A 27711-nucleotide genomic window follows, 5' to 3' on the forward strand; every position below is an offset into this window, starting at 1 on the left:
CGGCACTCTGCACATACAAACCCTAAACTGTTTTCGATAGGGATAAGGTGAATTAAGAACACACCCTTCTTTTATCCCTTAGGTGATTTCTGATTTCCATTTAATCAGTCCACAATGTTCTTCTCTAATCCTTAGACTGCTGCAAAGAGAGTGTTGCATGCTCTGGACATCCAAAGAGTGTTAAGGTATTATTAGCTGGATAGGCCCAATAACTCGAGAAAGACGAAGCAATTACTAGTCAGCTGTGGGGTAGGTAACACAAGCCCCCCAGCTTCCAAATGGTCCATCTCTACGTGTGAGTGTCCTGTATCCAACTCTGTTATCAAACGTCACAGAATCCTCTTCCTGGTAGGAAGCCACCTCAGATGTGAAGCAGCTACTGCAGCAATCTCCTTGGTCCTCGCTGAGTTGGTCCCAGCCTGAAAAAGCCTTTCGATGCTCGACACATTCTTGAATGGCTGCCATGAAAAGGAAGAAGGGACTACGTATAGTCCCTTCTCCCCATTCCATGGTGGCCTTCTTTCTTTTTCTCCACTTTTGAATGGCCGCCATGGAAAGGGAGAACAGCGACATATCCCGTTTCATGGCATGCATCTTCTTTTATTTTTTCAGTTGCTAAACGCCGAAGCGTTTGTCAACTGAAAAAAGACACTATTAGTACACTGGTCTAACTAATGGGCCGGAGTACTAATCGCAATAAGCCCCTCACTGGTCGTGCATTACCACTTATGGTAATGCCCCTGGGCCTGCGTTAATGCCCTAGCTTCGGCCTGTAACTATGCGCCCCGGGCATTACCTGAAGCAGTAATGCCCCTTCCTCCAGCTCGGGGCTTATTGCTTAAATATTCCCCTTTAGAAATCTACAAGAAAGCCACTTGGAAATAGGCCCATACCTTTGCACGTCATTACTGTCGAGGGTCAGATTGTAGCACAGAGGCTCAAGCGGAACAAACCTCTGTCAGAAATCCATTTGGCTTGTTTGTCCAGTCTCTTTCCTAATGAGGTCACGTAACAGTCTCGTGTCATGCCTTGCCTTTTGCAGACAGCAGGAATCTCTTTTTTTCCTGAACCTCACTTCCTTTTCTGATTGTCCCTCTTCCCGTGCTGGCATGAGGCTGGTGTTCTATTCAATGTTTATGAATATCAGTGAGGATCCCACGATGAAAAGGGAATGGTTACCTACTTGTAAATCCAATTCTTCATCCGGGCTATCTTGGTTGAATTCCTAAACCTCTGTCCTCCCCTGTCTATCAGGGGTTGGGATTGGCTCAGTGAAGGGGAGAAACAGTGATTCTGAATGTTTTTCTTCCATACGAACTGACTTCCACTGCCAGTGCAGTGCATGATGGGAGCCGGTACTCTCTGTAGCCTTAAAGGGGCAATGCTTTGGTTTATATGTTTTGTTAAGACTGCCTACCTGTCCTTTGCTCCTTTCTTTCTCTATGGGTAGGTGTGTAGAATTGCAGTTTAAACTTACTGCGTTTCTTTTATGTCGAGCACATTTTGTCGAAACAAGATATTATGCCATACAGGCATTTATTTGCCAATTCATATGTGTTAGGAAAGATTTCGTAATTGTAGGTAATTTTCCTTCCATGTGGCAACCCCTAAACTTTTTGCTGTTGTTTTACACCTTGTTCTCGACTTTGCCAGAGAAGTGCAGCCTTCTGCCGCACTCCTCTGGGCTTTCGCTCCTTTCTTATGGGGAAACTGACATGCCCTTAAGACAGTCAGTACCGGGAAACGCTGTTTTCCGTAGTTTCTTTTATCATGTTGCGGCTTTCATGCAACATGACACAAGAGGGCACTGTAAGCTAAGTTACAGCTCTCTTGGGTCTCTAGCCTTCTACAGGCCCTAGATACTCGTTTAGGATTGTAACTGATCGGTGCAAGTGGTTCACGGAGGGGAATGGTGGCAGCGATCGTTTCTTGTGTTTTGAGCTCCTTTTGGCGTTCTAAGCGCGTTTCTCGCGCTTAACCCAAAATGGTGGCCTGGCTCCCAAAATGGCTAGACCACGAGGCTCCTTTGTCCTGTCCGCTGACCGTCTTGCTCCCTTCACCTTCCCCAGGTCGAGCCGACCCGGGGCCTTCCTTATTTGGGCATGTACTTTCCCACGAAACACGGATGCTTTCGCGGGCTTCTACATGTCTTGTGTGTGCCTCCAGGATGTGGGCTGGGATGTCTGGTCCCAATACACATCCTGGGTGCCAGAGAGTCTAGGGTGGTGTGAATGCCTGGGACCACCGTGGTCCGTGATTGGTCCACGAATGGTGTGAGTGTTGATGAGCGGATCTCCCATTGGGTCCCCTCCGTTTTGGCGCTAAGGGAACCGTGGATAAGAGGGGGTTGGAAACACCACTACCCTGTCGGTCTCCTGAGTTCTCACGAACGAAGGAATACAGGAGCCAAGTATCCTGCAACCAAGAGGCTGAACCGAGGAATCGCTGGTGACCCGCTGAAGGACTGCTCCTCTGCACTGCTGTCGCCTTGTGAAACCCTTTTCACTGTCATGATGCCTACCTCCAAGGAGCCAGGTCCGACCGAGCGACCCCAGAGGCAGGCATCATTTCCCCCAGGGGAGTGCCAGCGGGCCCAAGCTGGGGCCCTTTGGTCGCAGTCCTGGCGCCTTAGGCGCCAGGCTCATGTTGGACCTCTGTCCTGGCGCCTTAGGCGCCAGGCTCATAAGGCTAGACATGTGTTCAAGTGTTTTAATGTGCACTTACCTGATGCAGACCATGCTGCCACATCCAGGCCCTCTTGAGGCCTGAATGGAACTACTTTACCTGTGGGACTACTTTCCACCCGGGTGTGGTCGGGGAAGGATACATACCTGATCGGAGGAAGGATACACACTTGGGACTTCTTCCAAAGCTATTTAAACCACACCCAATCAGCAACTCACGCTTCGCGTTGTTCTGCTCCTCGCAGCTGGACACTCACCGTGTCAGCTCCTGCATCTGGACTTCAGCCACGCCTGTCAGCATCCTGGGTCACCTGCAAAGGGAGACAAGAGACCTTACCAGCTAAATCTGCACCACGGAGACATCACCGACGATCCTGAAAGGGAAGACATTTTTAAAAGCATTTCGTTACGATCGCTGCAGCGCTGCATTTCACTCACCTTTCCTGGGTTCCTCCATCTTCAGCAGCGATCATCCGGATACACAGCCACTTCCCAGAGCCTAGAGAAAAAGACAAGAATAAGAGGTGAGAGAAGGAAGGGAATAAGACTTACCTGTTGGGTCATTCCCTTTTCATTTCGGGTCTTGCCGCTTCCAGGCATTTTCCAGACCCCGGCCCCTAAGGGGAAAAAAGACAAAGACATTGAATGAGCGAATGCAAAGACAGTTCCCGAGCGCTCATCCAGAACTTACCTGTCATTTACTGGAACTGGAACTGCACGTTTCACTTCAGGTCGGCGCCATATCTCCGGCATTCCGAACCCCGGCCCCTAAGGGGAAAAAAGACATAAGCATTAGCGCTTGCTGCAAAAAGACAATGAACATTATTATTAAGCTTGGACTTTTGAACTTGCAACAGAACTTTTACAGAGCCTTACCTGAATAGTCAAGCTTACCTGAACTCCCATCAATCCTCAATCCAGTGAAGTAACTGGGTTTCAACGCGCCCCTGCATCAGAAGCAGGATGGAGAGCTCATCCTTCCTGACCCTAAGGTGAGACTTCACGGGGAATCCTGGAAGGGTATCGTGGAGGGTTGGAAGAGAGTGGGAGGCTTGAGCATAACTCAGTCAGTAGGTAATACTCCCTTTTCACGCACAGGGGAATATTCCTGCGAGCTGGAGAAGCCAGAGTAGAGGGCCCTTCCTGTCCATCTTCAGAGTCCTGCGCTTCACCATTGAAGAAGCATCAGCACTCGAAGCCAGACCTGCGCCTCCGTGGGAATCAGGTGAGCGTTACAGAACGCAAAGCCTACCCACAATTTCCCACCCGGGCGCTATGGAGACTTCCGAGACTGATCAGCTGGCCCAGCTTTTTGTGGAATTACGGGCAGAGGTGCACTCAGCCCGCCAGGAGACTAACGCTCTCAAAAGAGAACTGATCTTATCCAAGGAAAGAACAGATGACCTAGCCAAAAGGTTATTACAGGCCCAGGCAGGGCACACTCCTTTACCTAATTCCGGAGACATTTCCACATCAATGGGTTTGAGTAACCCGGTACAAATTAATCTACCTGGACACATGCCTTTGGCCCCGCCTGAACGTTTTGCGGGGGATCCCAAGAAATGTGCCGTCTTTATGAACCAATGTCGTTTACACTTTCTATGCAGACCCGGAGCCTTCCCTAACGACCAGCCCAAGGTAGCCTTTATACTATCTTACCTCAGTGGCAGTGCTGCCGATTGGTCTATTCCATTGGTAAATCAGGATGATCCCATTCTCCAGAATTTTCAGGGCTTCCAGGCCAGCATGGAAAGATTGTTCGCTCGACACTCTCAAGGACAGGCCCTTGATAACGAACTGCTATCCTTACTACAAGGTAATCAGGATCTTCTGTCCTACATAGCCACCTTTAACAGACTGGTTGTGGAAACTGGATGGCCAGAAAGCAAAAGGATCACATTGTTACATCGGGGCCTGCGTGGAGAGCTTCAGGATGTTCTAGCTCAGATAGTAAACCCACCCCAGGTCTGCGCAGACTACATTGACTTGGTGGTTCAACTTGATCACAGACTTCAAAATAGAAAAGCAGATCGGTTCAAGTATGAAAACCGAGCACCGATCAAAACCCACGCTAACTCCAAGAGTACCGACGTATCTGAACCTATGCAAATCGGTGGTGTTAAAGGACCATTAACACAGAAAGAACGAGAGAGAAGGCGGCAAATGCAACTTTGTCTGTATTGCGGGACTTCCGGTCGCTTTCTTCGAAATTGTCTAGTTAAACCACTTAAGAAGGTGGTTGGAGCTACTGATAACGAATTAGTGACACCTGATTCGGGAAACGACCTAGCCCGGCAAGCGTAGGGGTCCGCTTGCCGAGTTTGAAAACTAACTCTTTGACCTCGCATTTTGTCATGCCAATGGTGCTCGTGGACCCAAAACAGCCTCAGCAGTTGCATGCTATAAAAGCATACATCGACAGTGGAGCTATTGGAAATTACATAGACCGTGAATTGGCTTCCAGGATTAAGCTTCCTCTCCGCCCGAAAGTAACCCAAGCTGTCATTACTACAGTAGATAGAACCGAAATAGCCTCAGGGCCTGTAACGCATTCCACTGTTGAAGTGACACTGGTGGGTCAGGATGGGCATCGGGAAGCATTCGTGTTTGATGTGATCAAGGCCCCACAATTTCAAGTAATTCTTGGAATTCCTTGGTTAGAAACACATAATCCCAGAATTCACTGGCAAGCAAAGAAGATAAGTTTTCCTGATTGTGAACCAACTTGTTATCCAAGAAATCCAGCTATGGGTCTAGCCTCAGCAACTTCCACCCCTGTACAGCTACCGTCAGAATACCAAGAATTCCAAGACGTTTTTCAGAAAGAACAGGCTAACACGTTACCTCCCCATCGGTCTTATGATTGCCAAATCGATCTGGTACCCAATTCTCAACTACCTTGTAGTAGGATTTATGCTCTTACGGAACCTGAGAACCTGCATTTGCGTCAGTATTTAGATCAGTACCTAGCCAATGGTTTTATTCGCCCGTCCAAGTCTCCTGTCTCTTCAGCTCTGTTCTTCGTGCCGAAAAAAGAAGGCGACCTTAGAACGTGTATAGACTATCGCGCCCTAAATCAAATAACGATTAAGAATCGTTATCCTCTGCCCTTGATCCCTGAGCTTATCGACCAGGTGAAAGACGCTTGTGTGTACACCAAGTTAGATCTCCGAGGAGCTTATCACCTGGTGCGCATAAAAGAAGGCGACGAATGGAAGACTGCATTCCGCACCAAGTTTGGGCTCTTCGAATATCAGGTGATGCCCTTCGGTTTGTGCAATGCACCTGCCGCCTTTCAGTACTTTATGAATGATGTTCTTCGGGAACTTATCGATGTCTGTGTCATTGTTTACATTGACAACATCTTGGTGTACTCTTCATCAGAATCTGATCACAGAAAACATGTTAGGGCAGTTCTTGAGAAACTGCGCCAGCACAGATTATTTGCAAAACTCGAAAAATGCGTTTTTCATACCACAGAAGTTGAGTTTCTCGGATTCATCCTGACACCTCAAGGAGTCCGAATGGACTCGCGAAAGGTGGACTCCATCCTCAAATGGCCATCTCCAAGCTCGGTGAAGGGAGTTCAGAGCATGCTCGGCTTTGCCAATTTCTATCGAAGATTCATCCCGGAATTTTCCCGAACAGTCCAACCCATCACCGCTCTCCTAAAGAAAAACAAACGCTTCGAATGGACTCTTGAGGCCGAACAAGCCTTCCAGGACCTGAAAACCAAATTCACCTCTGCACCTGTATTGAAACACCCGCACCCAGATCTCCCGTACATAGTGGAAACCGATGCATCCAGTTCGGCCATGGGAGCTGTCCTGTCGCAAAGAGACCCAAAAACTAACCAACTACACCCAGTGGCCTTTTGGTCCAGAAAATTTTCTCCTCCTGAAATCAACTACGCAATTACCGATAAAGAGTTACTGGCCATCAAATCTGCTTTCAAGGCTTGGCGTCACTACCTTCTCGGGGCAAGACACACCATCACTGTAATTGCGGACCACAGAAACTTACAGTATTTAAAAACGGCCAAAGCTCAATCTTCACGACAACTCCGATGGGCTCTATTCTTTGCGGAATTTGATTTTGTAATTACCTATCGCCCTGGCTGCAAGAATAGAAAAGCGGACGCCTTATCCCGGATTGGCATGGAAGAACCTAATTCGAGCTTAGAACCTGTGCCCATCATACCTGAGCAAAGAATCTTAGGCTTAACTTCATTGCAAACTACTGAGGATATCCAAACGCAAGTAAAACAACTTCTAATAATAATAAATAATAATAATAATAATTAGGCTTTTATATAGCGCTACAAACCCTCAGGTATCTGAGCGCTGCTTATTATTACCCACGGTGTGTGGTGCTCATTTATCGACCTCGGAAGGATGAAAGGCTGAGTTTGGCCCCGCCGGGATTCGAACCTGCGTTAACAGGCTCTGCATGGGTGTCAAAGCGGGCGCTCTACTCGCTGTGCCACCTAGACTCTTCAACCTTACTGGAATGGAGTCAAAAGGGTCCTCATTACACTGTTAAGGATGACTTACCCTACTTCCAGGAGCGGTTGTTTCTGCCAAGTAAAGAATTGCAAGAACTTGTTATTGCCCATCATCATGAATCTTTAATGGAAGGACACTCTGGTATCGCTAAACAGAGGAAAAAATCAAACGCCACTTCTGGTGGCCTTCTTGGAGAAAAGACATAAAGTCTTTTGTACTGTCTTGTGGAATTTGCGCCCAAAGCAAGGCTCAAAAGAAAAGGCCAGCCGGCCTACTTCAACCCTTGGATATTCCACCGGTGCCATGGCACACCCTGTCAATGGACTTTATAACAGATCTGCCTCCTTGTGCTGGTTACAACACAATCCTTGTAATTGTGGACCTATTCTCCAAAATGGCCCACTTTATCCCTTTAAAGGGTTTGCATTCAGCTTCCACCTTGGCCAAGGAATTCCTGGAGAATATAGTTTGCATACATGGTTTCCCTTCCATATTAGTTGGATCGTGGAAGTCAATTTATCTCACATTTTTGGAAGAAGTGTTGCCAACTAGCACAAATAGATGTGCAGTTATCCACCAGCCACCACCCCCAGACCGACGGACAAACCGAGAGAACCAATCAGACTCTCGAGCAATATCTTCGGTGCATGTTAGACCAATCCGAGTTAAATTGGAAAGACATCCTTTGGATCGCAGAATATGCATACACCAATTCAGTGCATTCTGGAACCGGACAAACCCCCTTTTATACTTTGTATGGTTACCATCCTCAGACCTCTGACCTAGATCCACCTCTGACCCTGGAAATGCCCGCAGTAAATCATCTGCATTCCACAATAACCCGAGCCTTCAAAGCAGCTGCAACTCATTTACAGCAAGCCAAGAAAAAGTATAAAGAAAACGCTGATTTGCACCGAAGTAAAACTTCTCCTTACCAAGTAGGAGACCAGGTATGGCTAGCAACTAAACATTTACCCCTCAAGGACCCGCGAACCTTCAATCCCAGATTCATTGGACCTTATCCCATCAAAGCTATAATCAACCCAGTGGCCTTTAAACTGGATCTACCGTCCAACATGCGTATTCATCCAGGTTTTCATGCATCACTTTTGAAGCCAGTACAACCAGGAACCCGATTGTCCAAGCCTCCAGATCCAGTTCAAATTGAAGGGGAATTAGAATTCGAAGTTAAAGACATTTTAGACTCCAAGGTGGTAAAGTCGAAACTCTTCTATCTTGTTGACTGGAAGGGATATGGACCTCAGGAGAGATCGTGGGAGCCTAGTAACCATGTCCACGCACCTCGATTAGTACAAAGGTTTCACCAGAGATTTCCGAACAAGCCCAAACCCCCGGAGGGAAGAACCTTGGGAGGGGCCTTGAGAGGGGGGTACTGTCATGATGCCTACCTCCAAGGAGCCAGGTCCGACCCAGCGACCCCAGAGGCAGGCATCATTTCCCCCAGGGGAGTGCCAGCGGGGCCCAAGCTGGGGCCATTTGGACGCAGTCCTGGCACCTTAGGCGCCAGGCTCATGTTGGACCTCTGTCCTGGTGCCTTAGGCGCCAGGCTCATAAAGCTAGACATGTGTTCAAGTGTTTTAATGTGCACTTACCTGATGCAGACCATGCTGCCACATCCAGGCCCTCTTGAGGCCTGAATGGAACTACTTTACCTGTGGGACTACTTTCCACCCGGGTGTGGTCGGGGAAGGATACATACCTGATCGGAGGAAGGATACACACTTGGGACTTCTTCCAAAGCTATTTAAACCACACCCGATCAGCAACTCACGCTTTGCGTTGTTCTGCTCCTCGCAGCTGGACGCTCACCGTGTCAGCTCCTGCATCTGGACTTCAGCCACGCCTGTCAGCATCCTGGGTCACCTGCAAAGGGAGACAAGAGACCTTACCAGCTAAATCTGCACCACGGAGACATCACCGACGATCCTGAAAGGGAAGACATTATTTTTAAAAGCATTTCGTTACGATCGCTGCAGCGCTGCATTTCACTCACCTTTCCTGGGTTCCTCCATCTTCAGCAGCGATCATCCGGATACACAGCCACTTCCCAGAGCCTAGAGAAAAAGACAAGAATAAGAAGTGAGAGAAGGAAGGGAATAAGACTTACCTGTTGGGTCATTCCCATTTAATTTCGGGTCTTGCCGCTTCCAGGCATTTTCCGGACCCCGGCCTCTATGGGGAAAAAAGACAAAGACATTGAATGAGCGAATGCAAAGACAGCTCCCGAGCGTTCATCCAGAACGAATCTGCCATTTACTGGAACTGGAACTGCACGTTTCACTTCAGGTCGGCGCCATATCTCCGGCATTCCGAACCGCGGCCCCTAAGGGGAAAAAAGACATAAGTATTAGCGCTTGCTGCAAAAAGACAATGAACATTATTATTAAGCTTGGACTTTTGAACTTGCAACAGAACTTTTACAGAGCCTTACCTGAATAGTCAAGCTTACCTGAACTCCCATCAATCCTCAATCCAGTGAAGTAACTGGGTTTCAACGCGCCCCTGCATCAGAAGCAGGATGGAGAGCTCATCCTTCCTGACCCTAAGGTAAGACTTCACGGGGAATCGTGGAAGGGTATCGTGGAGGGTTGGAAGAGAGTGGGAGGCTTGAGCATAACTCAGTCAGTAGGTAATACACCCTTTTCACGCACAGGGGAATATTCCTGCGAGCCGGAGAAGCCAGAGTAGAGGGCCCTTCCTGTCCATCTTCAGAGTCCTGCGCTTCATCATTGAAGAAGCATCAGCACTCGAAGCCAGACCTGCGCCTCCGTGGGAATCAGGTGAGCGTTACATTCACCTTTGATCGAACCAGAAGGCCTGTACTGGTACTTCGACCCTTGGAATAGCGGGAACAGCTATTCTCGGCATCTTCACCATCTCCTGCTAGTAAGCCTTCGGAAGCGTCTCTGGGCCATCCAGCTGACTGACCAGCCTACACAGGAGTCTTGCTCTGTAACCGCCGCCAGGTTGTGTAGTATTTCGAGTCCTTGTCACTCTCACACGCTTCGTACACTTGGCGTTCCCAGGTCTGAAGTGAGTAGTGTACATTTGGCTCAGATACACACGGCCGCTCCGTTGCCCTGCTGTGGTAACAAACTGTGCGGGTTTCTTCGTTTGGGACGTCTTTTACTCAACTCTGCTGCTGCAGACTCAACACGACGACGAGACGTTCCCTGCTCTTCTGAACCTGCCAGCGACTGAAACTGACGCGGAGAAGCCTGGGTCTGCTTGCATCGGGGACCGGTGAGTAGCATAGCTAGGAACTGGTCGCCCTCCTGCAGGAGCCCATAGCTTTTCCCCGCTGTGTCAAAACAGCACCCTTTTCCGTACTCGCGCTCTGCTTCTGCCCACAGTGGAGGCTGCGCTTGAGTCGCGGAACTTGTTCTTCTTCATTTGTGCACTAAACTGAACTGCCTGATTTCCCTCGAAGAGACTCCCCTTTTGCCCGTTGGCACCAGCGTGTGCAGGTACTTTTGAGCACAAGGCTCCACTCTTCGCAGGGCTCAGACTTCCTTTTAGTTAGGTGCCTCTGAAGGCGGACTGGGTCTAAGCATTATTTCGCACTGCCTGTTTTCCTTCCCTTTTAGGTGGACTACACATTTCGTGCATCTAACGCTTGAGACTTGTTGTATTTGTATATATATTGTATTGGTATGGTATGTGTTGGTTTACTAGAGTTGTATTGTGATTTCTCGCTACGGTCATTGTTTTAAAGGCCTTGGAATAAATGTGTATATATTTTTAATATAACACCTGTTTGGAGTAGTTTGTGTGTCCTTGCTTTGTGTGCTCATTGCGGGCTTTCAGTCACCCTCACCCCTCTTGAGACCTAGTCTTGACCGCCGCGATCGCTACCTTGATTGGCCTGGCTTGTCCAGGGGTTACCCTGTTCCAAGTAATTAGGTTGGCCTTCTGAACTTCTGCGCCACCAAGACAGAGTTCAGAAATCCGTCTTAACAATATGTATAAAGATATGTTTTTATTAAGGTTATTATTTTATTTTACATTTAAAGCAGAGTTTTCTCTCCAATGTGAAAAAAGGGTTCTGGGTTTCCGCACATGCATGGATAAATTCGGATTTTCTGAACTGATTGATGATATCCAGTGTGAAGCGCAAGATGTGCACTATCTATTCCATATTCCGCTTTCCTCTGATCAGAAAGCAGAGCTTTTATCAGAGGAGCCGAGAAAAATGCATGCATACAAAATGTTCTCCTTATGTGGGAGCAATGCCTTTATCAGAGCAGGGAACGAGGTATACTGCAGACTCCTCTAACGGCGACAGAATGCATCTATCAGAGGAGCATAGACACACCTGTGTACAGGCGTGTTATAAATGCCATATCATATCATACAGTCATAGCAAACTCTTCTCTGATGGAGTAATACCGCTGGAAAGGCCAAAAGGTACACATTGCCACTGCCTCTACAAAGGAAAAAACAAGGTCCTCTTCATGGGAGTAGGTTAGTCTACTGACCAGGGCCCCACACATCTAGCAGAAAATAGTACAGCGTATGCCACGTGCCCTGGCCTCACGCCCAGAGAGCAGTTCCTCTGTCAAAGGAGATACCTATCACACTTTCTGCTGATGAGGGATGAAGGCTTCATTTGGATTGTTTTTCGGTTCTCTATCTCACAGGTTGACATGTGGCTGCACAATTCTACTCATTTCACAGCATCGCTAATGGGCGTCGAAAATGGTGGCTGTATTTGCGAAAACGAGAGGACAACACGTCGCTGGAATTTCACCGCCATAAAAGCTGGTAAGCCTGCATTTCCGGCCTCACCTCATTGGCTGTCCTGCACTTCTAATCTGTCATTTGTTTCGACAGCTGCATTTGTTTTAAAATATACATTTGACAACATTCTCAAGGATACTATGGGCCCATTCTTCATCTGTGAATGAACTTGTACAGCTCAAGAGGGTGGTAATGGACAAGTAACGAGCAAGGATTCTTGGCTAAAGGTTATTTTGCCACCCCACCAACAACTCTATAATTGCCAACCCCAAGCCCTTCCACCTAATGTGTCCCATCTTCATATATGCGTCGTGCCCATTGCATTCATTTAATGGCATGGTAAAATGACAACCTCCTCTGTAGCCTTCCCTCCCACACACCTGCAGCCAAGCCCGGCAAGCTTCAGTCACAATCCGAAAAATCAGCACCAACACTGGTCATGTACATCATGAAGAGGGTTAGTGACAAGCATGTACAGAATCCCTCACAGAAAGTCCAGCCTGGGCAGGGCCAGTGCAAGCTTCCCTCAGACATGGGCACTGGTAAGGCATGGGCAAGCCCAGTGCAAGCTTCATTCACAGTCTGGTTCAGGTACAGCATACGCTAGACTAGTGCAAGCTTCATTCACAGTCTGGTTCAGGTACAGCATAAGCTAGACTAGTGCAAGCTTCATTCACAGTCTGGTTCAGGTACAACATTAGTGCAAGCTTCATTCACAGTCTGGTGCAGGTACAGCTGCAGGTACAGCATACGCTAGACTAGTGCAAGCTTCATTCACAGTCTGGTTCATGTACAGCATACGCTAGACTAGTGCAAGCTTCATTCACAGTTTGGTTCAGGTACAGCGTAAGCTAGACTAGTGCAAGCTTCATTCACAGTCTGGTTCAGGTACAGCATTAGTGCAAGCTTCATTCACAGTCTGGTTCAGGTACAGCATAGGCTAGACTAGTGCAAGCTTCATTCATAGTCTGGTTCAGGTACAGCATAAGCTAGACTAGTGCATGCTTCATTCACAGTCTGGTACAGGTACAGCATGCGCTAGACTAGTGCAAGCTTCATTCACAGTCTGGTTCAGGTACAGCATGCGCTAGACTAGTGCAAGCTTCATTCACAGTCTGGTTCAGGTACAGCATGCGCTAGGCTAGTGCAAGCTTCATTCACTGTCTGGTACAGGTACAGCATGCGCTAGACTAGTGCAAGCTTCATTCACAGTCTGGTTCAGGTACAGCATGCACTAGGCTAGTGCAAGCTTCATTCACAGTCTGGTACAGGTACAGCATGCGCTAGACTAGTGCAAGCTTCATTCACAGTCTGGTTCATGTACAGCATAAGCTAGACTAGTGCAAGCTTCATTCACAGTCTGGTACGGGTACAGCTTCAGGTACAGCATACGCTAGACTAGTGCAAGCTTCATTCACAGTCTGGTTCAGGTACAACATTAGTGCAAGCTTCATTCACAGTCTGGTGCAGGTACAGCTGCAGGTACAGCATACGCTAGACTAGTGCAAGCTTCATTCACAGTCTGGTTCATGTACAGCATACGCTAGACTAGTGCAAGCTTCATTCACAGTCTGGTTCAGGTACAGCGTAAGCTAGACTAGTGCAAGCTTCATTCACAGTCTGGTTCAGGTACAGCATTAGTGCAAGCTTCATTCACAGTCTGGTTCAGGTACAGCATAGGCTAGACTAGTGCAAGCTTCATTCACAGTCTGGTTCAGGTACAGCATAAGCTAGACTAGTGCATGCTTCATTCACAGTCTGGTACAGGTACAGCATGCGCTAGACTAGTGCAAGCTTCATTCACAGTCTGGTTCAGGTACAGCATGCGCTAGACTAGTGCAAGCTTCATTTACAGTCTGGTTCAGGTACAGCATGCGCTAGGCTAGTGCAAGCTTCATTCACTGTCTGGTACAGGTACAGCATGCGCTAGACTAGTGCAAGCTTCATTCACAGTCTGGTTCAGGTACAGCATGCACTAGGTTAGTGCAAGCTTCATTCACAGTCTGGTACAGGTACAGCATGCGCTAGACTAGTGCAAGCTTCATTCACAGTCTGGTTCAGGTACAGCATAAGCTAGGCTAGTGCAAGCTTCATTCACAGTCTGGTTCAGGTACAGCATACGCTAGACGAGTGCAAGCTTCATTCACAGTCTGGTACAGGTACAGCATGCGCTAGACTAGTGCAAGCGTCATTCACAGTCTGGTTCAGGTACAGTATAAGCTAGACTAGTGCAAGCTTCCAGTAACACAATGAACTGCATCTTTAAAGTTGAGTGAGACCTTGGGTTTCATATTCCAGCGTCCCAAACAAACGGCCGCAGGTACTGCATGGTCAGGCTTTTGCAAGCTTCTCTCACAAATGGCTTAAAATACTACATGAGCATGGCCCATGCAAGCTTCCCTGACAGGCACAATGGACACAATGTGGGCAGTGTCATTTTAAGTTCCCATTGCAGAGCAGGTACAGGATTGGGGCTGGCTTGCATGCAGTCTGCAATTTGCCACACGTGCCAAGCATCCTGTTTTCACATGTCCCCCTCCTCTACACGTGACCATTCATCGTCTGGGATGAGGGTTGTACACCAGGGTTGGACTGTACAGGGAGAAATGTTCATGAAATCGCCCTCGGCTTTCCCTACCTGCTGGTCTTCCTTCTTATGGGCAGGAGGTGGTCAACCGGGTGAGGTAGATGGGGTGGGGACGTTTCTCGCATCTATAGACGCGCGCTTGCGAATTGCTCCTTCACTAAAAGCAATGGGACAGTAACCATTCCCCTGTGCAAAGGTTCCCACACTGTAGTCTGCCGAATCGTTCTTTTAGCCAAATGCAGGCTTTTCTGTGTGAGGAGGCGGCCTGTGGTGCTGCTTGACAGATTTCCGGGCAGAGCAGTAAGCTGGACCACAAGTGGAGCATGAGTGAACAACAACCAAACAGCCTTCAGATCACCCATCATCCAATGTCACTTAATTGGCCTATTGGTTGTTTTTGAACTTCTTCTAAGTGGCCCCACATTTTTATATTCAAATTACCAGTTTCATGTGGTGATACTCTAAACATTTATTTACAGTAATGTATTTCAAGTTGGAAGTTTAATTTGGACCGGCATTTTAACATCAGAAGGTCCACATGACCCCTTGGACAGGTTGAGTGTTGTGCATTTACCATCAACATGCACATATTCTCGCCTGCCATGGTGATCTTCACTTTGTAACCTACACCGAATATACAAGGGCATGCCTTGTGCAGTATGGTGCTTTACAGATGTATACCTCAATACAGATACATAACAGAGCGCTTTACAGAGGTATACAACAGTACAGATGCAGAATGCAGTACTTTTCAGAGGTAACAGAACAGCTTTACAGCAGTGTGTGGGATACAGTGGGGCACAGAGGAGGGTTGTAGCTGTACCCAGGTAGGAGAGGGGTGAGCGTCATCTAGCGAGTCAGGTGGTGCAAGGGGTGATATGATGGCCTAGGTGTTAAGGCGGAGAGATTCCTTGAAAAGATGGGTCTTGAGTTCTTTTCTGAATTGTACGAGCGTGGGAGCGAGTCTGATGCTGATGGGAAGGAGGTTCCATAGTCTTGGGGCGTAGGCAGAGAAGGCTTGTTTTCTGGTCCTTTCCTTTTTGCAGCAGCAGATTTCAAGTCTGCATGTGTCCTGGCTTCTTGTGGTATGCTGTCCGCCAGAGATGCTGAGTTTCTCTGCAAGGTAGCTGGGTGACTTGAGGGCGACTGCCTTATAGATGATGCAGCAAGACTTGAAGGTGAGGTGATTTGTGCGTGCAGTGGGAGCCACTGGAGGTCGATAAGGTGCGGGTGATGATATGGTCATTTGTGAGTAGACCCTTGATGAGGACACTTCTCAGTGGGACAAGGAAGGATTACAGGTGGCCTTAGAGGAGTGCATTGCCCCCATCCAGGTGGGATAGGACCAGTGCTTGAACCATGGATCTAAAGCTGTCTGGAGGGAGGTAGGGCTTGATTTATTTTCAGGAGGGAGAGCTGATACCAAGTTGTCTGAGTGTTCTTAGCTATGTCTTTAAGGAGAGGTGTTTGTCGATGTGGAACCCGAGGGACTTGGCGCAGGAGGTGAGCTCATGTGTGAAGCCCCCAGAGTTCATGGTTGATAGCCAGGTCTGTATGTGTGGGTGTTCGGTGTTGTGGGTGAGGAGTAGGAATTTGGTCTTGGAGGCATGAGCTTCAAGTATGCACTGGACATCCAAGACTGGACCACCAAGAGGCAGGTTTTGAGCCTTTGGATGTTGTTGATGGAGTCAATCTTGGGGTATACCTGTGTGTCATCGGCGTATTGGCGGATGTGGATGTGTGTGGCTAGGAGGGCTCCCAGCGACTCCACTTATAGATTGAAGATCACTGGGGAGAGGATGGAACCCTGCAGGACTCCACGGGAGAAGGGTAGCATTGGAGATCTAGAGGAGTCCATCTGAAGAATCTACTGGTGGTTGCCAAGGTAGGACTTGTATCAGCGTACTATCTTTCCATTGCCAACTTTCAAAGAAATGCTGGGCAATGCTTGCACATGTGATTTCATCCAATGTACAATTTAAAGATTTGCAAAATACAAGTACCACAATGCCTGCCTATAAAATGCCATTAATGCAGTTCTATTACAATTGCATGAATGCATGTACTTCAGTTTAACAGCAAACACTATAGCAAAACAATCGTGGGGTCCGTATTTCTGAGGCAGCCATGTTCCACATTTTCTGAAAAGTTCTGATGAATATCAATCAGCCTTTTAATGCTAACGGAAAGCTGATGAACACTTGTGCCGTGATCACAGCTCCCCCATCCCAAAGGTTTGTGGACAAAGACGCTTTGCTCTGTATTTCTTTGCCTGTGAGAGACTACGAATCTCCTCTCACCCCTTCCCACTCCCAGCTGTGAGATGTCTGCTTCAGCTAGCCCATGCGTGGCACTAACCTTGTTGTTGCATCAAGATTTCATGCCTCAAGGACTGCATGTTTTCCATTTTCAGTCAGACCCTAGCAGCACTGAAGCCTAAAACCAGATATCAATAGGGAAAGTAGTTAACACTGCTTCCACTGCAGTGGAATGTAAAAGAGTGACTAGTGCACCTGTGAGCACTGTTGTTTGCAGGAGTACACCCTGTTTCTGAGGTAGTGCATTCTGTAGCCACTTTAGTTCAGATACTATTACGTTTTCTATTCTATTTTATGACAGCAGAGGGAACACTTGCTTTTCAGTGTCCCCTGTTGGCTGGTGCCCTAAGCTTTATCATAGTTTGCCTCGTGTTTGCACTAGCCCTGGTAGTAGATCAACAAAGCCTTTCAAGACATTTTGCCAACACATTTTGGGGGGCAATTGGTGTGCCCAACAACTGTAGGCACTCCAGTGATCTTCTGTGGATAGGTCATCTCTAACACAGAGGCATGAAACTAGCCACCTACTGTCTGCAGTCTACTGTCCTTCTGCTTGCAGTGCAGTAATTTTGTGCTCATGGCTTTTCTTTCAAAATGTTTCGAGGTTGAGGTTTTAAGCTGGGTTGGTTTTATTTATTGTGTTTCTATTCGCTGAGGTACACCGGCACCTCAATGTGGTGGGGAATAGCTTCTATCTAATTAGAAAACAACAATGTCTGGCAAATGGTTTCTTCCACTCTGAATAAGACTTGTGGCCATTAATGATGAGTCAGATAACTAGCCATTGATCACAGCTTTTAATATTTCATTACAGGCAGCTGCTGCTACAGTTCGACTTGCATTCCACCTTTCCTGCTTGTGTTCTAGGTTTGCAGATTATGCACAAGTGTGTGAGGTTACTGCATATGTATAACGTCTTCAGTGCAAATATCCAGTCAACAGGCTGCCTGGCAACGTGCTGTGCCTGGTCATTTAGTGGCTGGCACTGCAGTGAGTAAGGGAATCATATGACAATGGTGCCCAGTAACACCCAACGTTCTCCCCCTGGTCGTTTGTTTAGGCTGGTGAAAAGAGGCATCTTTGTGGAAGAGGTGAGGTTTTTGCAGGGGGCAGGGGAAGGCAGCAGTGAAATTAAAGTCCTTACACAAAAATCCGCTGTGCACAAGGCAAGCTTTCTCATGTGTTACTCTTTAGACCGGTTGGTCAGACTGCAAGTGGCAGTGAGGGACGCGGGTAACATGGAAATACTGAACGTCCCAGCAGGATGGTGAACCGTAGGGGCACACTGGAGCAGCAAACAGCTGTATTTGAGCAGACAATCAAAAGATGAGAGGAAGTCTGTGCTCTTTTAAAAAATAGACGAACTGTATGGTTGCTGCAGTGCAGATCTACGGTTCCATTGGGGGCCGCTAGACAGGCTTTGCAGTGTTGGGTTGCGCACTGGATCCAGGTTAAAGGCTGTATAAGTTGTGTCCTGCAGTGACTAATGGGAACACAGCATTAGGCGAGATCAGGGTGATTTCACAGGGATCTCAGCCTCGAGTCTGGGCTTGATCCAGATCAGGGTGTTTTCAATGTGGATGAAAGAATTCCAGAACTACACCAGCCCTCCAAATCCTGGAGCATGTGCCACAGTTTGGAGGGGTGAGGCCAGGGGGTGGGAGGTGTAGCCTGAGTGAAAGCACACATGAGCGACTGGGGTTCAGAGATATGTGTGTTGCAAAAGTGTCGTTGATCCAGTGATCTTGGAGAATGGATGTCCGGTGGGAGCTGCCCTAATCTTGAAGATTGTGAGTTCTGATTGCTTCCATGCAACTCATAAGAAGCACGGAGATACACTGTGCATGAGTCCTGTGTCTACGAGCTCCTCCTTTGCCTCTCCTGCATGCAGAATGTCTGTACTGCAATTAGGTGATGAGGGACAAAAGGCTTCAGAGGTGTGGGCGAGCATGCCTGGCATCTCTGCTCCCATGTGACAGACTAACCAAGCTAACTGTGAGGCTACAATAAAAGTACTCCCTTTCAGAAGACCCCCCATGACATGCTTGGTCGCCCAGACTTTGACATATAACAACTATCACTATACAGTTTCCAAGTCATGCAAACTATCATCACTACCCAGCTCTTCGGGTCTCAAGGTGCATTAAGAGATGGCAAGGAGTCACACGTCATTGGGCTTTATGACAATGTAATGTTGGCTTTATTACATTGGATTGTTGGCCATCCTAGTGTGTTACACCATGTTTAGGCCTTCTCGCAATTACGTGTTGTCCATTTCTTTGTCACCCGCCTCAACCCATTTGCACTTAAAGGGCCATGGGAATCTTACCTGATAATCACCCTTTATGTCCTCTCCTATGGTTACCCCATGCTCTGCTGTGTGGGGAAGGTTCATGTTCTAATCTACCATTTACAGAAGGAATACGTAGTCCCTAGTGGATCACCACATGACACCTTTAGTGTTCCTCCCACCTTCCCCACAGACAGTGTGTTCTTCCTTGCATGTGTGGTGTACATATGGCACATGTGTGTTTTTCTCCCAGAGTTCACGCCTTCAAATCCCGTGAGCGTGCGTCCTTCTGTGGGTGAGGAAGGGAGAATTGTTCTATCCTCTATCCTAAGCAAATGCACACATGGGTAAATGGAAATTAATGATGTCACGCATGGGATGATGATTTGGACCATGGGCATGTCAGAGGTATGTTTGCCCCTTAAGTGTCAGTTGATCCTGTGAACTGGGTGAATGGATTCCCAGTGGGTGCTTCCCTAAATTCGATTTTCATGATAAGATCCAATTTCTGCCACGTGACAATGAGGAATCCTGAGAATGAACTGCAGCTTGATTTCTATGTCTATGGCCACTGCTTGGGCTCTCCTGCGTCCAGCATTTAAGAACTACTGCGAGGGGGGGCGTGGCCACCTGAGGATGGAGATACATTGGTCCTCGGGGAGCTCTGCGCTCCTGGCTGCTCGTCAGAAACTACCTAGCCACACACCAAAAGCAGAATTATGAGGGTCGGAAGTCTAAGGGAAGACCCTGGACAAGCCTGAAGCTTGAAATCACTGCGTAGCTGCAACGCAGTGGTGAAAGAAAGAGAGACACGGCCAAAATGGCGGACGGGGCCTCCTGATGGAGTGAAGGAGCCCCGTAATAGCAGGTGATCCCCTCACCAGTAGGCGATTGGAACCCTAAGTAGGACGAAAGGGTACAAGCGACCTCTCAACTGAGGTGTGGGAAGTACATTACCGGTGACAGATCCGATATGCAGCTCCACGCCGGTGATACCACAGCGCTGCCAGGGGCGTCTCTGCAGCCCTCATCTGGGCACAAACCTACAGCGAGCCCCAGGATAAGAGGCAATGATACGGCAAGAGAGATCTAATAAATCAACTGTCCAGGAATGCAGGAAACGAGGGACAGTTAACGGCACCATCCATACCCGAAAGGCAGCATCGAGACAAAGAGGTACATGGGGAGCATTGCCTGGGATAATACACATAGCTGGAGTGACGCCTCTGCTGACAGTTCTGCTCATATGGGAAGACCTCATCCTGGCTATCCGGTGACATGATCTGTGGGAAGTACCGTCCCCCACTGCTGTAGCGGACAATATAAAGGTCCCTAGATCCATGGGCTTCTCACACCCGTCTAAGCTTGGCCCTCCAATGTGGGAGTGCAGAATGAGGGAAAAGGTGCCGCTTGCATAGGGGTGAGTCCACAGTGAGGAGCTTGCCATAAGTACTGGACACTACCGGGGCTGGTCCAAATGTGCACAGGTACTCTCCTGACAAACTGGCAAGACACCATTACCCCTAAGGGACACATACACAACAGAAAGATGTCCAAGCAAGCGAACAAACAGAAGACCCTACAGTCGGGGGATATCAGGGCGATGATGCAGGGTCAAGAGGGGTCTAGAAGCCACCAACAAGCATCAGCGCAGGTTCATGCAGCTGACATCACAATGGATCAAACGGATGCGGATGACCACCCTACGGGACGTGCTGGCTGAAATAAAGGAGCTCAAGGTCTGTGTCCTCAATCTCACCAAGTCAATCACAGATCTGAATAAACAGATGGTATTAGTGGAAAAGAGAGTTGAAGAAACTGAGACGACACTGTGCGAGCAAAACTATGAACAGGAAGAATTGGTGAAGTGGATTGACACAATCAATGGAACAACAAATGGAGTGGATGGCCCACAAACCGGAGGACTCAGAGATTAGATAACAACAGTTATCAGACTACGGGGGATACCAACATCTGTCCCTGATGGTGATGTGAAAGGATATGTACAAGCGTTGTTCCACCATACGATTACAGACTCGAAAGAGGAGGAGATCATTTTAGATAGAACTCATAGGGTTTACACTACCTACCAACAAAGGAAGTACTTGCCTCTGGATGTGCTCACGAGGGTGCACTTCTTCAAACTAAAAGAACAGATTATGACGGAAGCAAGGAAACGGGCGTCCCTGAGATTCCGTGAAACCAACATACTAATGTACCAAGACGTTGCTCCGGCGACCCTCCTGCGACGTAAACACCTGAGGATGACAACGGCCTGGCTACAGCAGAAGGGCATACGATACAGATGGACCTTTCCATGTGGTCATCATTTTCAATGCCAAGGCACAGTGCAACAGGTGACTAAAGAGGAGGAGATGATGGATCTAATGGAACAATGAGACCCTCATTCTGTGGAGTTACTGATGCCTTAGAGGGAGGAAGGTCCATATCAACAGTGTATGCTCAGGAAAGGTGGATGGGAACAGGGCCGTCCTTCCCCTAAAGGGAGGGAAAGGGCTCTCATATACCAGATTACACCTAAGATTGGGACTCACAGGGGCGAGATCAAATGAAAAAAAAGGGGGATTTTGGAGGGGGGTGGCCGGCAGACAGAGGTTTAGCCCACTCGGGAGGGTGTATGAAAGAAATACATGCTTCCTGATTACAACAATGCCTTACGTTAAAGTTGGGGTTGGGGGAGTGTGGGAAAGATGTCAAGGGAATAGGTTACGGGTGGGCAACCCTATGCAACCTTGGACATTCGGCTCTCTAGCAGTACATACGTGAAAATGAAACCCAGGTATTTCAGATATGTCAGCTCTCCCCTTGTTTTCCCTATTAGTCCATCATCTCTCATTGGCCGGCCTTCTGCCAATGTCTTCTGTCTGAAGTTGACCTTGCTAGCTTGCTCACTTGTTCTAGAACATTCAAGGGAGTGTAGGCACACCATTATCTTCATCTGGGCTTAATGAATAGTCCTTGTTTGCAAGTTCTTCATCACATGTTCAGGGACCACAAATTCGTCCATTTCGACAGTGTATTTATCTCTATTTGATTCAATTATGCTGGGTGTTGTTGCTCCTTTTGCCCTCTAGAGACTTCCTCACTTTACCTCACATAGGCTTTTACCATCCTGCTCACCCAATACTTGGCTCTTGTACATTTTCTTGTCCTTCTTAATCATAGAAGAAATATGTCCTACGCACATGGTGCATTCAGTCGACTCCCTTTGTGCTCTCTATTCATCTCTCAAAATAGCATCCTTGGTTCCAAGCCAATGTACTCCTTTATCCTGCAAGGCAAAAACAGCTTCTTCATCGTTTCCTCACTTTGCATATCTGAGTTCGTATTTTGAGGTAACTGGGTTGATTGACACAAGCTGCGACCAACTTTCTTCCAATGGTTGTCCTAAACTTTGAATGTATACCTCTTTTTAGTAAGCTTCTATATGTTCTTTCTACATTGCGTTACTGCGTATTTACAGTTCTTGGTCAGTAAGTTACTTCATCTTCTTTGTATCCATGATTACTTTATCTTCAGGTAAATGTTTCTCTTAATGCTTCAGTTACATCATTACTTAGATATTTTTATATTGTTTAAGTATAACTTCATATGTATTCTTTATGACATCCCTCTGCTCTTAAGAGGTTTTCATTTTAAAGTTACATGACATAGTTAGGCTCATGTAGACTTTCTTCCAAGGGACATTCTTCCACTTGCTCAGTGCGAGGATACATTATAAATGGTTGATCTCATCATATTTTCTTTTCTTCGAGACTCATATCTTTATCACCCCCCTCAGGTGACCTGCATTCTTTATATGTCCATCGACACTCCAGGTCATATGACAACAATCTCTTGCTGCTGAACAGAATATCCATCATCCTACATACTTCGTCTGATCTTGGGGATAGTAGAACTTTGTTCCTGGGAGTGCAAAAGTACTCTTTTTTTTAATGTTCTCCTGAATACTGTCCTCTGTCTGCATTTTACCCTCAGGGTTGCTGTTAATGTCAATCATTATCTTTATTTCAATAGTTTTCTTGGCTGTTTTCCCCCATTGTCCCATGATGATCCGCATAAAACAAAATGCTAGCATTACTAGTAGTAATATTGCTCCTGAAGGCATTCACCAACCAAGTAGGAATCCATCCAAACAGAGATGAAAACTAGTCATCGCCTGCTGTCTCATTAGCTTCATCCTCCATCTTCATGTGCAGGGTCGTCAACATAGTTATTGCCTCTGTCAGGGTCCCATTCTCTTCATCATGAGATGGTAGGAACGTACAGCAAGCAGGTCCAACCTTGGCACAAACTCCCCTTTGCATGCTGTTATCAGATCCAGGACATATCTGTTTTGCAGAATCATCAGCCTAATGGCTTTCAATTCTTCCCCGATTGCGTTGAATCCTTAAATTGTTGCATAAATCGTCTGCAGCAGCTCCCATCTGGTAATCTGGAGCCACTTAGCATTTACTGCAGCTTGAAGTCCAGGCATGAACATTGATGTCATTATCATGGCTGTCTTGCAGAAGAGTTTGTTCATCAGGAATGTCATTATATGCATCAGTCGACGAAGATGAAATGACCTCTTCCTTCTCTAGTGTTCATTCATTTTTGAAAATTCCTCAATATGGAGGTCACTTTGGGGAATCACTAATGCTAGAACATGTACATTTATGATAGAGCATATTCCTCCCCAATCTTTAGGCAACTGTAAGTAGGGTCTAGATCCACAAGCCCAATATTGGGCCATCAGCACTGCAGTTCCTCCATTCATTGCTGGTTCTTCAACTATTTCTTCACATCATTTGTTCTCTCCAACATGGAACATGACTTCATTTTTCAAGCATATCATTGCATTCTTTAATGGCAATATGTACACTGGTCCTGCTTAATAGTTAACCCAGGTTAATGACTTTGCATATTTAGCCATGATTCTAGGCATTCATCATTCACTTTTTGCACTTTGGGAACTTTTTCTTTCTTCAATAAGTGTGCAGGGCATGATAATAGTCCCTCTTCCAATCCAGTAATGCTAGCTACATGCCCATACGCCAGCAGCTGTGGTCTTTCCCAACATCCTGGCTCTCCGGATTTTTCAGTCATATCCGAGGAATTCATTCTTCCCATCTCAACAGTTTGTATTCGTTCTCCATACTGGGACATGAGCTTTTTACTTGTTCATTCCATTCCAGTTTCCATTCTTTTTGTCTTCACATAGGAATCTTCATATTGGAAGGTCTGTCTTGATCGCCATCTTAGAGTTGCCCATTTCCCTTCGAATTGTCCTCTGGTTGTGCATGCTGCCAGATGAACGAGACATTTTGCATTATGTGTAGACATTTCTCTTGCAATAAATGTTCTTGACGCATTCATGGCATACGATATTAAAGAACATACATAACAACTCTCCTCTGATGTTCTCTTGCCCACCTCTTTCATGTGCTGGTACCATAAATTGTTAGCTAAATGAGCCGATTTAACTAAGTATGTATCATTATCTTCTTCAGTACTTCTCTTAAATCGAGAAAAATGTCTATTAATGTTAGGAAACAATGGAACATCCTTTTTCTTAATGGGGGCTACAGTGGCTTTTTTATTTTCTTGTTCACGACTACCTATGATGTGTGAAAGTCAACGTAAGCTATAATCAGAATGCCACAAAAAGCGCAATAGTTATCTTTTGTGCAGTACATTTTCTTTGTGGGGCACTATCTCTTACTGCTTGAAACATTTCTTTTTTTACCACTTTTTTAATATATCACTTTTACTGTTGTATTGTAAATCCTAACTTTGTATCAAAAACTGTAAAATAATTACTGAAACAATTCTCAAGACGGTGATGTTATTCTTCGGATCTCCAAAGAAAGTTACAATGTTCATATTTCTTTTGATGAAACTGGTTAAGACGACAAGATGTAGGTAAAAATGGCAAGTAAGAACGTATGCACAATTGGGAACATAAAAGCCCAAATATTCTTTTCTTATGGGTTTAACACATTGCTTCTTTTTCGTATAGTAAGGAAAGCTTTCCAGGATCACTGCAAGCCATCAGTCTCTGTCAGGCAACCCTAATCTAAACATTTATTTTCTCCTTCACTGTCCTTGTTTTGCTTATTCATCATGGCTCTCTTTGTCACTTGTTGCCTTTCTTCACTTGCTTTACTGGGGTTACTTGCAGGAGAGGTCGATGCTTCACCCTTATAGAGCTTATAATAATAATAATAAAAATAATAATTGTCATTTATATAGCGCTACGAACCCTCGGGTATCTGAGCGCTGCTTATTATTACCCACGGTGTGTGGTGCTCATTTACCGACCTCAAAAAGATGAAAGGCTGAGTTTGACCTTGCCGGGATTCGAATCTGTGTCAACAGGCTTTGCATGGATATCAAGGTGAGCGTTTTACCCACTGTGCTATCTGACCGGCATAATGCTTGATGTCATGCATATGAAACCAGGCTCTTCGCCCCTTCAGTTTCACAGCTGTACGGCTTACTTCCTCCACCTCATGCGGACCGTCAATTTCAGGGATACTACAAGTGCGTATAAAACTACCACCTTGTCCCCTGGGTACACTGCTAGTGGCTATAATGAGTAATCCAAATGAATAGGTACATTGTCTCTCTTGTTTTCGTTTGACCCCTCATGTCAGTTCTGGAGCTATTGAGACATAAAAGAAACACTTTGAGTCATTGCCTTCAAATAATCATGAATTTTGTCACACAAGGCCCTCGCTACACTGTGTGCATCTGTATTTGCCCTTGTTGGGGGGGGGTGAGAGGAGTTCTCATACAGCGTCCAGTCACCAACTCATGAAGCATTAAATAGTGATCTGAGCCAGGTTGATTACGTAATGCTTACAATGTAAGGGGTAGGCAATGTAGCCATCCCTTTTTTAAAGTAATTTTAAGCTTGGCTACTCTTTCCTTCAAAAGGCCATTGAATTTTTTGCATATACTGTTTGCTTGCGGATGATAGACTGAAGCAAACTTGTGTCTGATGCTTAAGAGAATATGACTATGTTTTCAAAGAGTTCATTTACGAAATGTGGTCCATTATCAGATCGCAAAAACTTTGCACGCCCCCCATTTAGCAATACCTCACGGGCAATAATGTTTGAGGCACACGCAGCATCAGGCTGCGTGCATTGACCCGCTTCGATCCATCCAGAAAAGGGCCAGACTACAACCAGCATGTATCGATAACCTTTACATATCTGCAACATATCAACATAATCTATATGCAGATGTTGGAAGGGCCCATTAGGTTTAGGGATTGCTCCTCTCACTGTTTGTAAAGTGTGTCTTGAACAAACCATTCTTCTGCTATTGTAGCAGCTAGATTCTCTTGAGTCACATGTGCTGCATAGAGGAGCTGCTCCAATCCTACTCTCAACCATGCTAGAGGTATAACTAGCTTTCCTGTGCTAACCTGCCTCCAAATTGCCTCAATGGGGGATAAAGAACACCCCGATTTTTCCATAGTTCTTTCTCTTCTTGCAATGCTCATCCTTGTAATTCAATTAGCTGTACAATTGACATCATATAAAATCCTTCCTTAACCAGCATGCATAGCCTTGTCTCTTGCTTTATATTTCCCATCTCATTTTCACATATGTTTGGATAATAGACTGCTTTATTGGCTTCTAAGTTTGTGGCTTTGTTTCCACGGGAGATTAAATCTGTTCTCTTTGAATGGGCTGTGCATTTTACGACTGCTATGGTCGCTGGGAAACTCAATGATTCAATGAGTTTGTCTAATAAACCAGCATGTTGCACTGGAGTACTGTCTGCATGGAGGAAACCCCTCCTTTGCTAATGTAACAAGCCTGCGTGTACAGTGATGTCACATGGGGGAGTCAGAGTACAATATCACGTCCTCATCCTCAAAGCTTTGCAATGCGTCAATAAGTGTGGCTAGTTCTGCAGCCTTCTGCTGAGTAGGTTGAGGGCAATCTCCTACTCATCAATACTTCAAATCCACCCTCTCGATTCTTCTTTACTGCTGATCCTGTATGTCTCACCCCCGTTTTCTGGTCAATTCTCGATGACCCATCAATAAAGACCACTTCCCCCTCTCTAGAGCATTTTCTCTAACACGTCATAACATTCTGCATAAGTAGTACAATCATGCACATCATCTTCTCCCACTGGTTCAAATATGAACTTTGCTGGATTCACTGTGCTACATCTAACAATTTTGATTGCAGGTTTTGAGATAATTACTTCATACCCTGACGCTCTTTGGGTTGTTAATGTACTTTTGGGCTTTCCTAGAATTTCAAATAATGCATGTTCTACAAATACTTTACGGAACACCCATTGATTATACTTGAAGCTTTCTCAATTGCAAATGTGGTGGCTGCTAATGATTGCTCACAAGGACAGTGTCCTTTCATAATTGGATCTAGAATCCCACTGTAATAAGCCAATGGTTTATGATCATGTCCTAATGTCATTTTCTGTGCAAGAACTGCTGTCATTACTTCTCCATTTGAATGAGAGAATAAATAAAATTCTTCATTAGAATTTGGAATTCCTAATACTGGAGCTGTACTAA

General features: G+C 46.4%; 1 protein-coding gene across 2 annotated transcripts in view; it reads left to right on the plus strand.

Annotated features, from left to right (window-relative positions):
- LOC138580191 (alpha-2-macroglobulin-like) overlaps nt 1-27711 on the plus strand; it is a 574708-nt gene that overhangs the window by 220496 nt on the left and 326501 nt on the right. For both annotated transcript variants that reach the window (XM_069650528.1, XM_069650529.1), the window contains exon 7: nt 11851-11974. In XM_069650528.1, coding sequence (XP_069506629.1) covers nt 11851-11974 — 124 coding nt within the window. The remainder of the gene's footprint in view (nt 1-11850; nt 11975-27711) is intronic.

The sequence above is a fragment of the Ambystoma mexicanum genome, chromosome 3p, assembly GCF_040938575.1.
Source record: "Ambystoma mexicanum isolate Mex_15411 chromosome 3p, UKY_AmexF1_1, whole genome shotgun sequence".
In the NCBI taxonomy this organism is placed as follows: Eukaryota; Metazoa; Chordata; class Amphibia; order Caudata; family Ambystomatidae; genus Ambystoma; species Ambystoma mexicanum.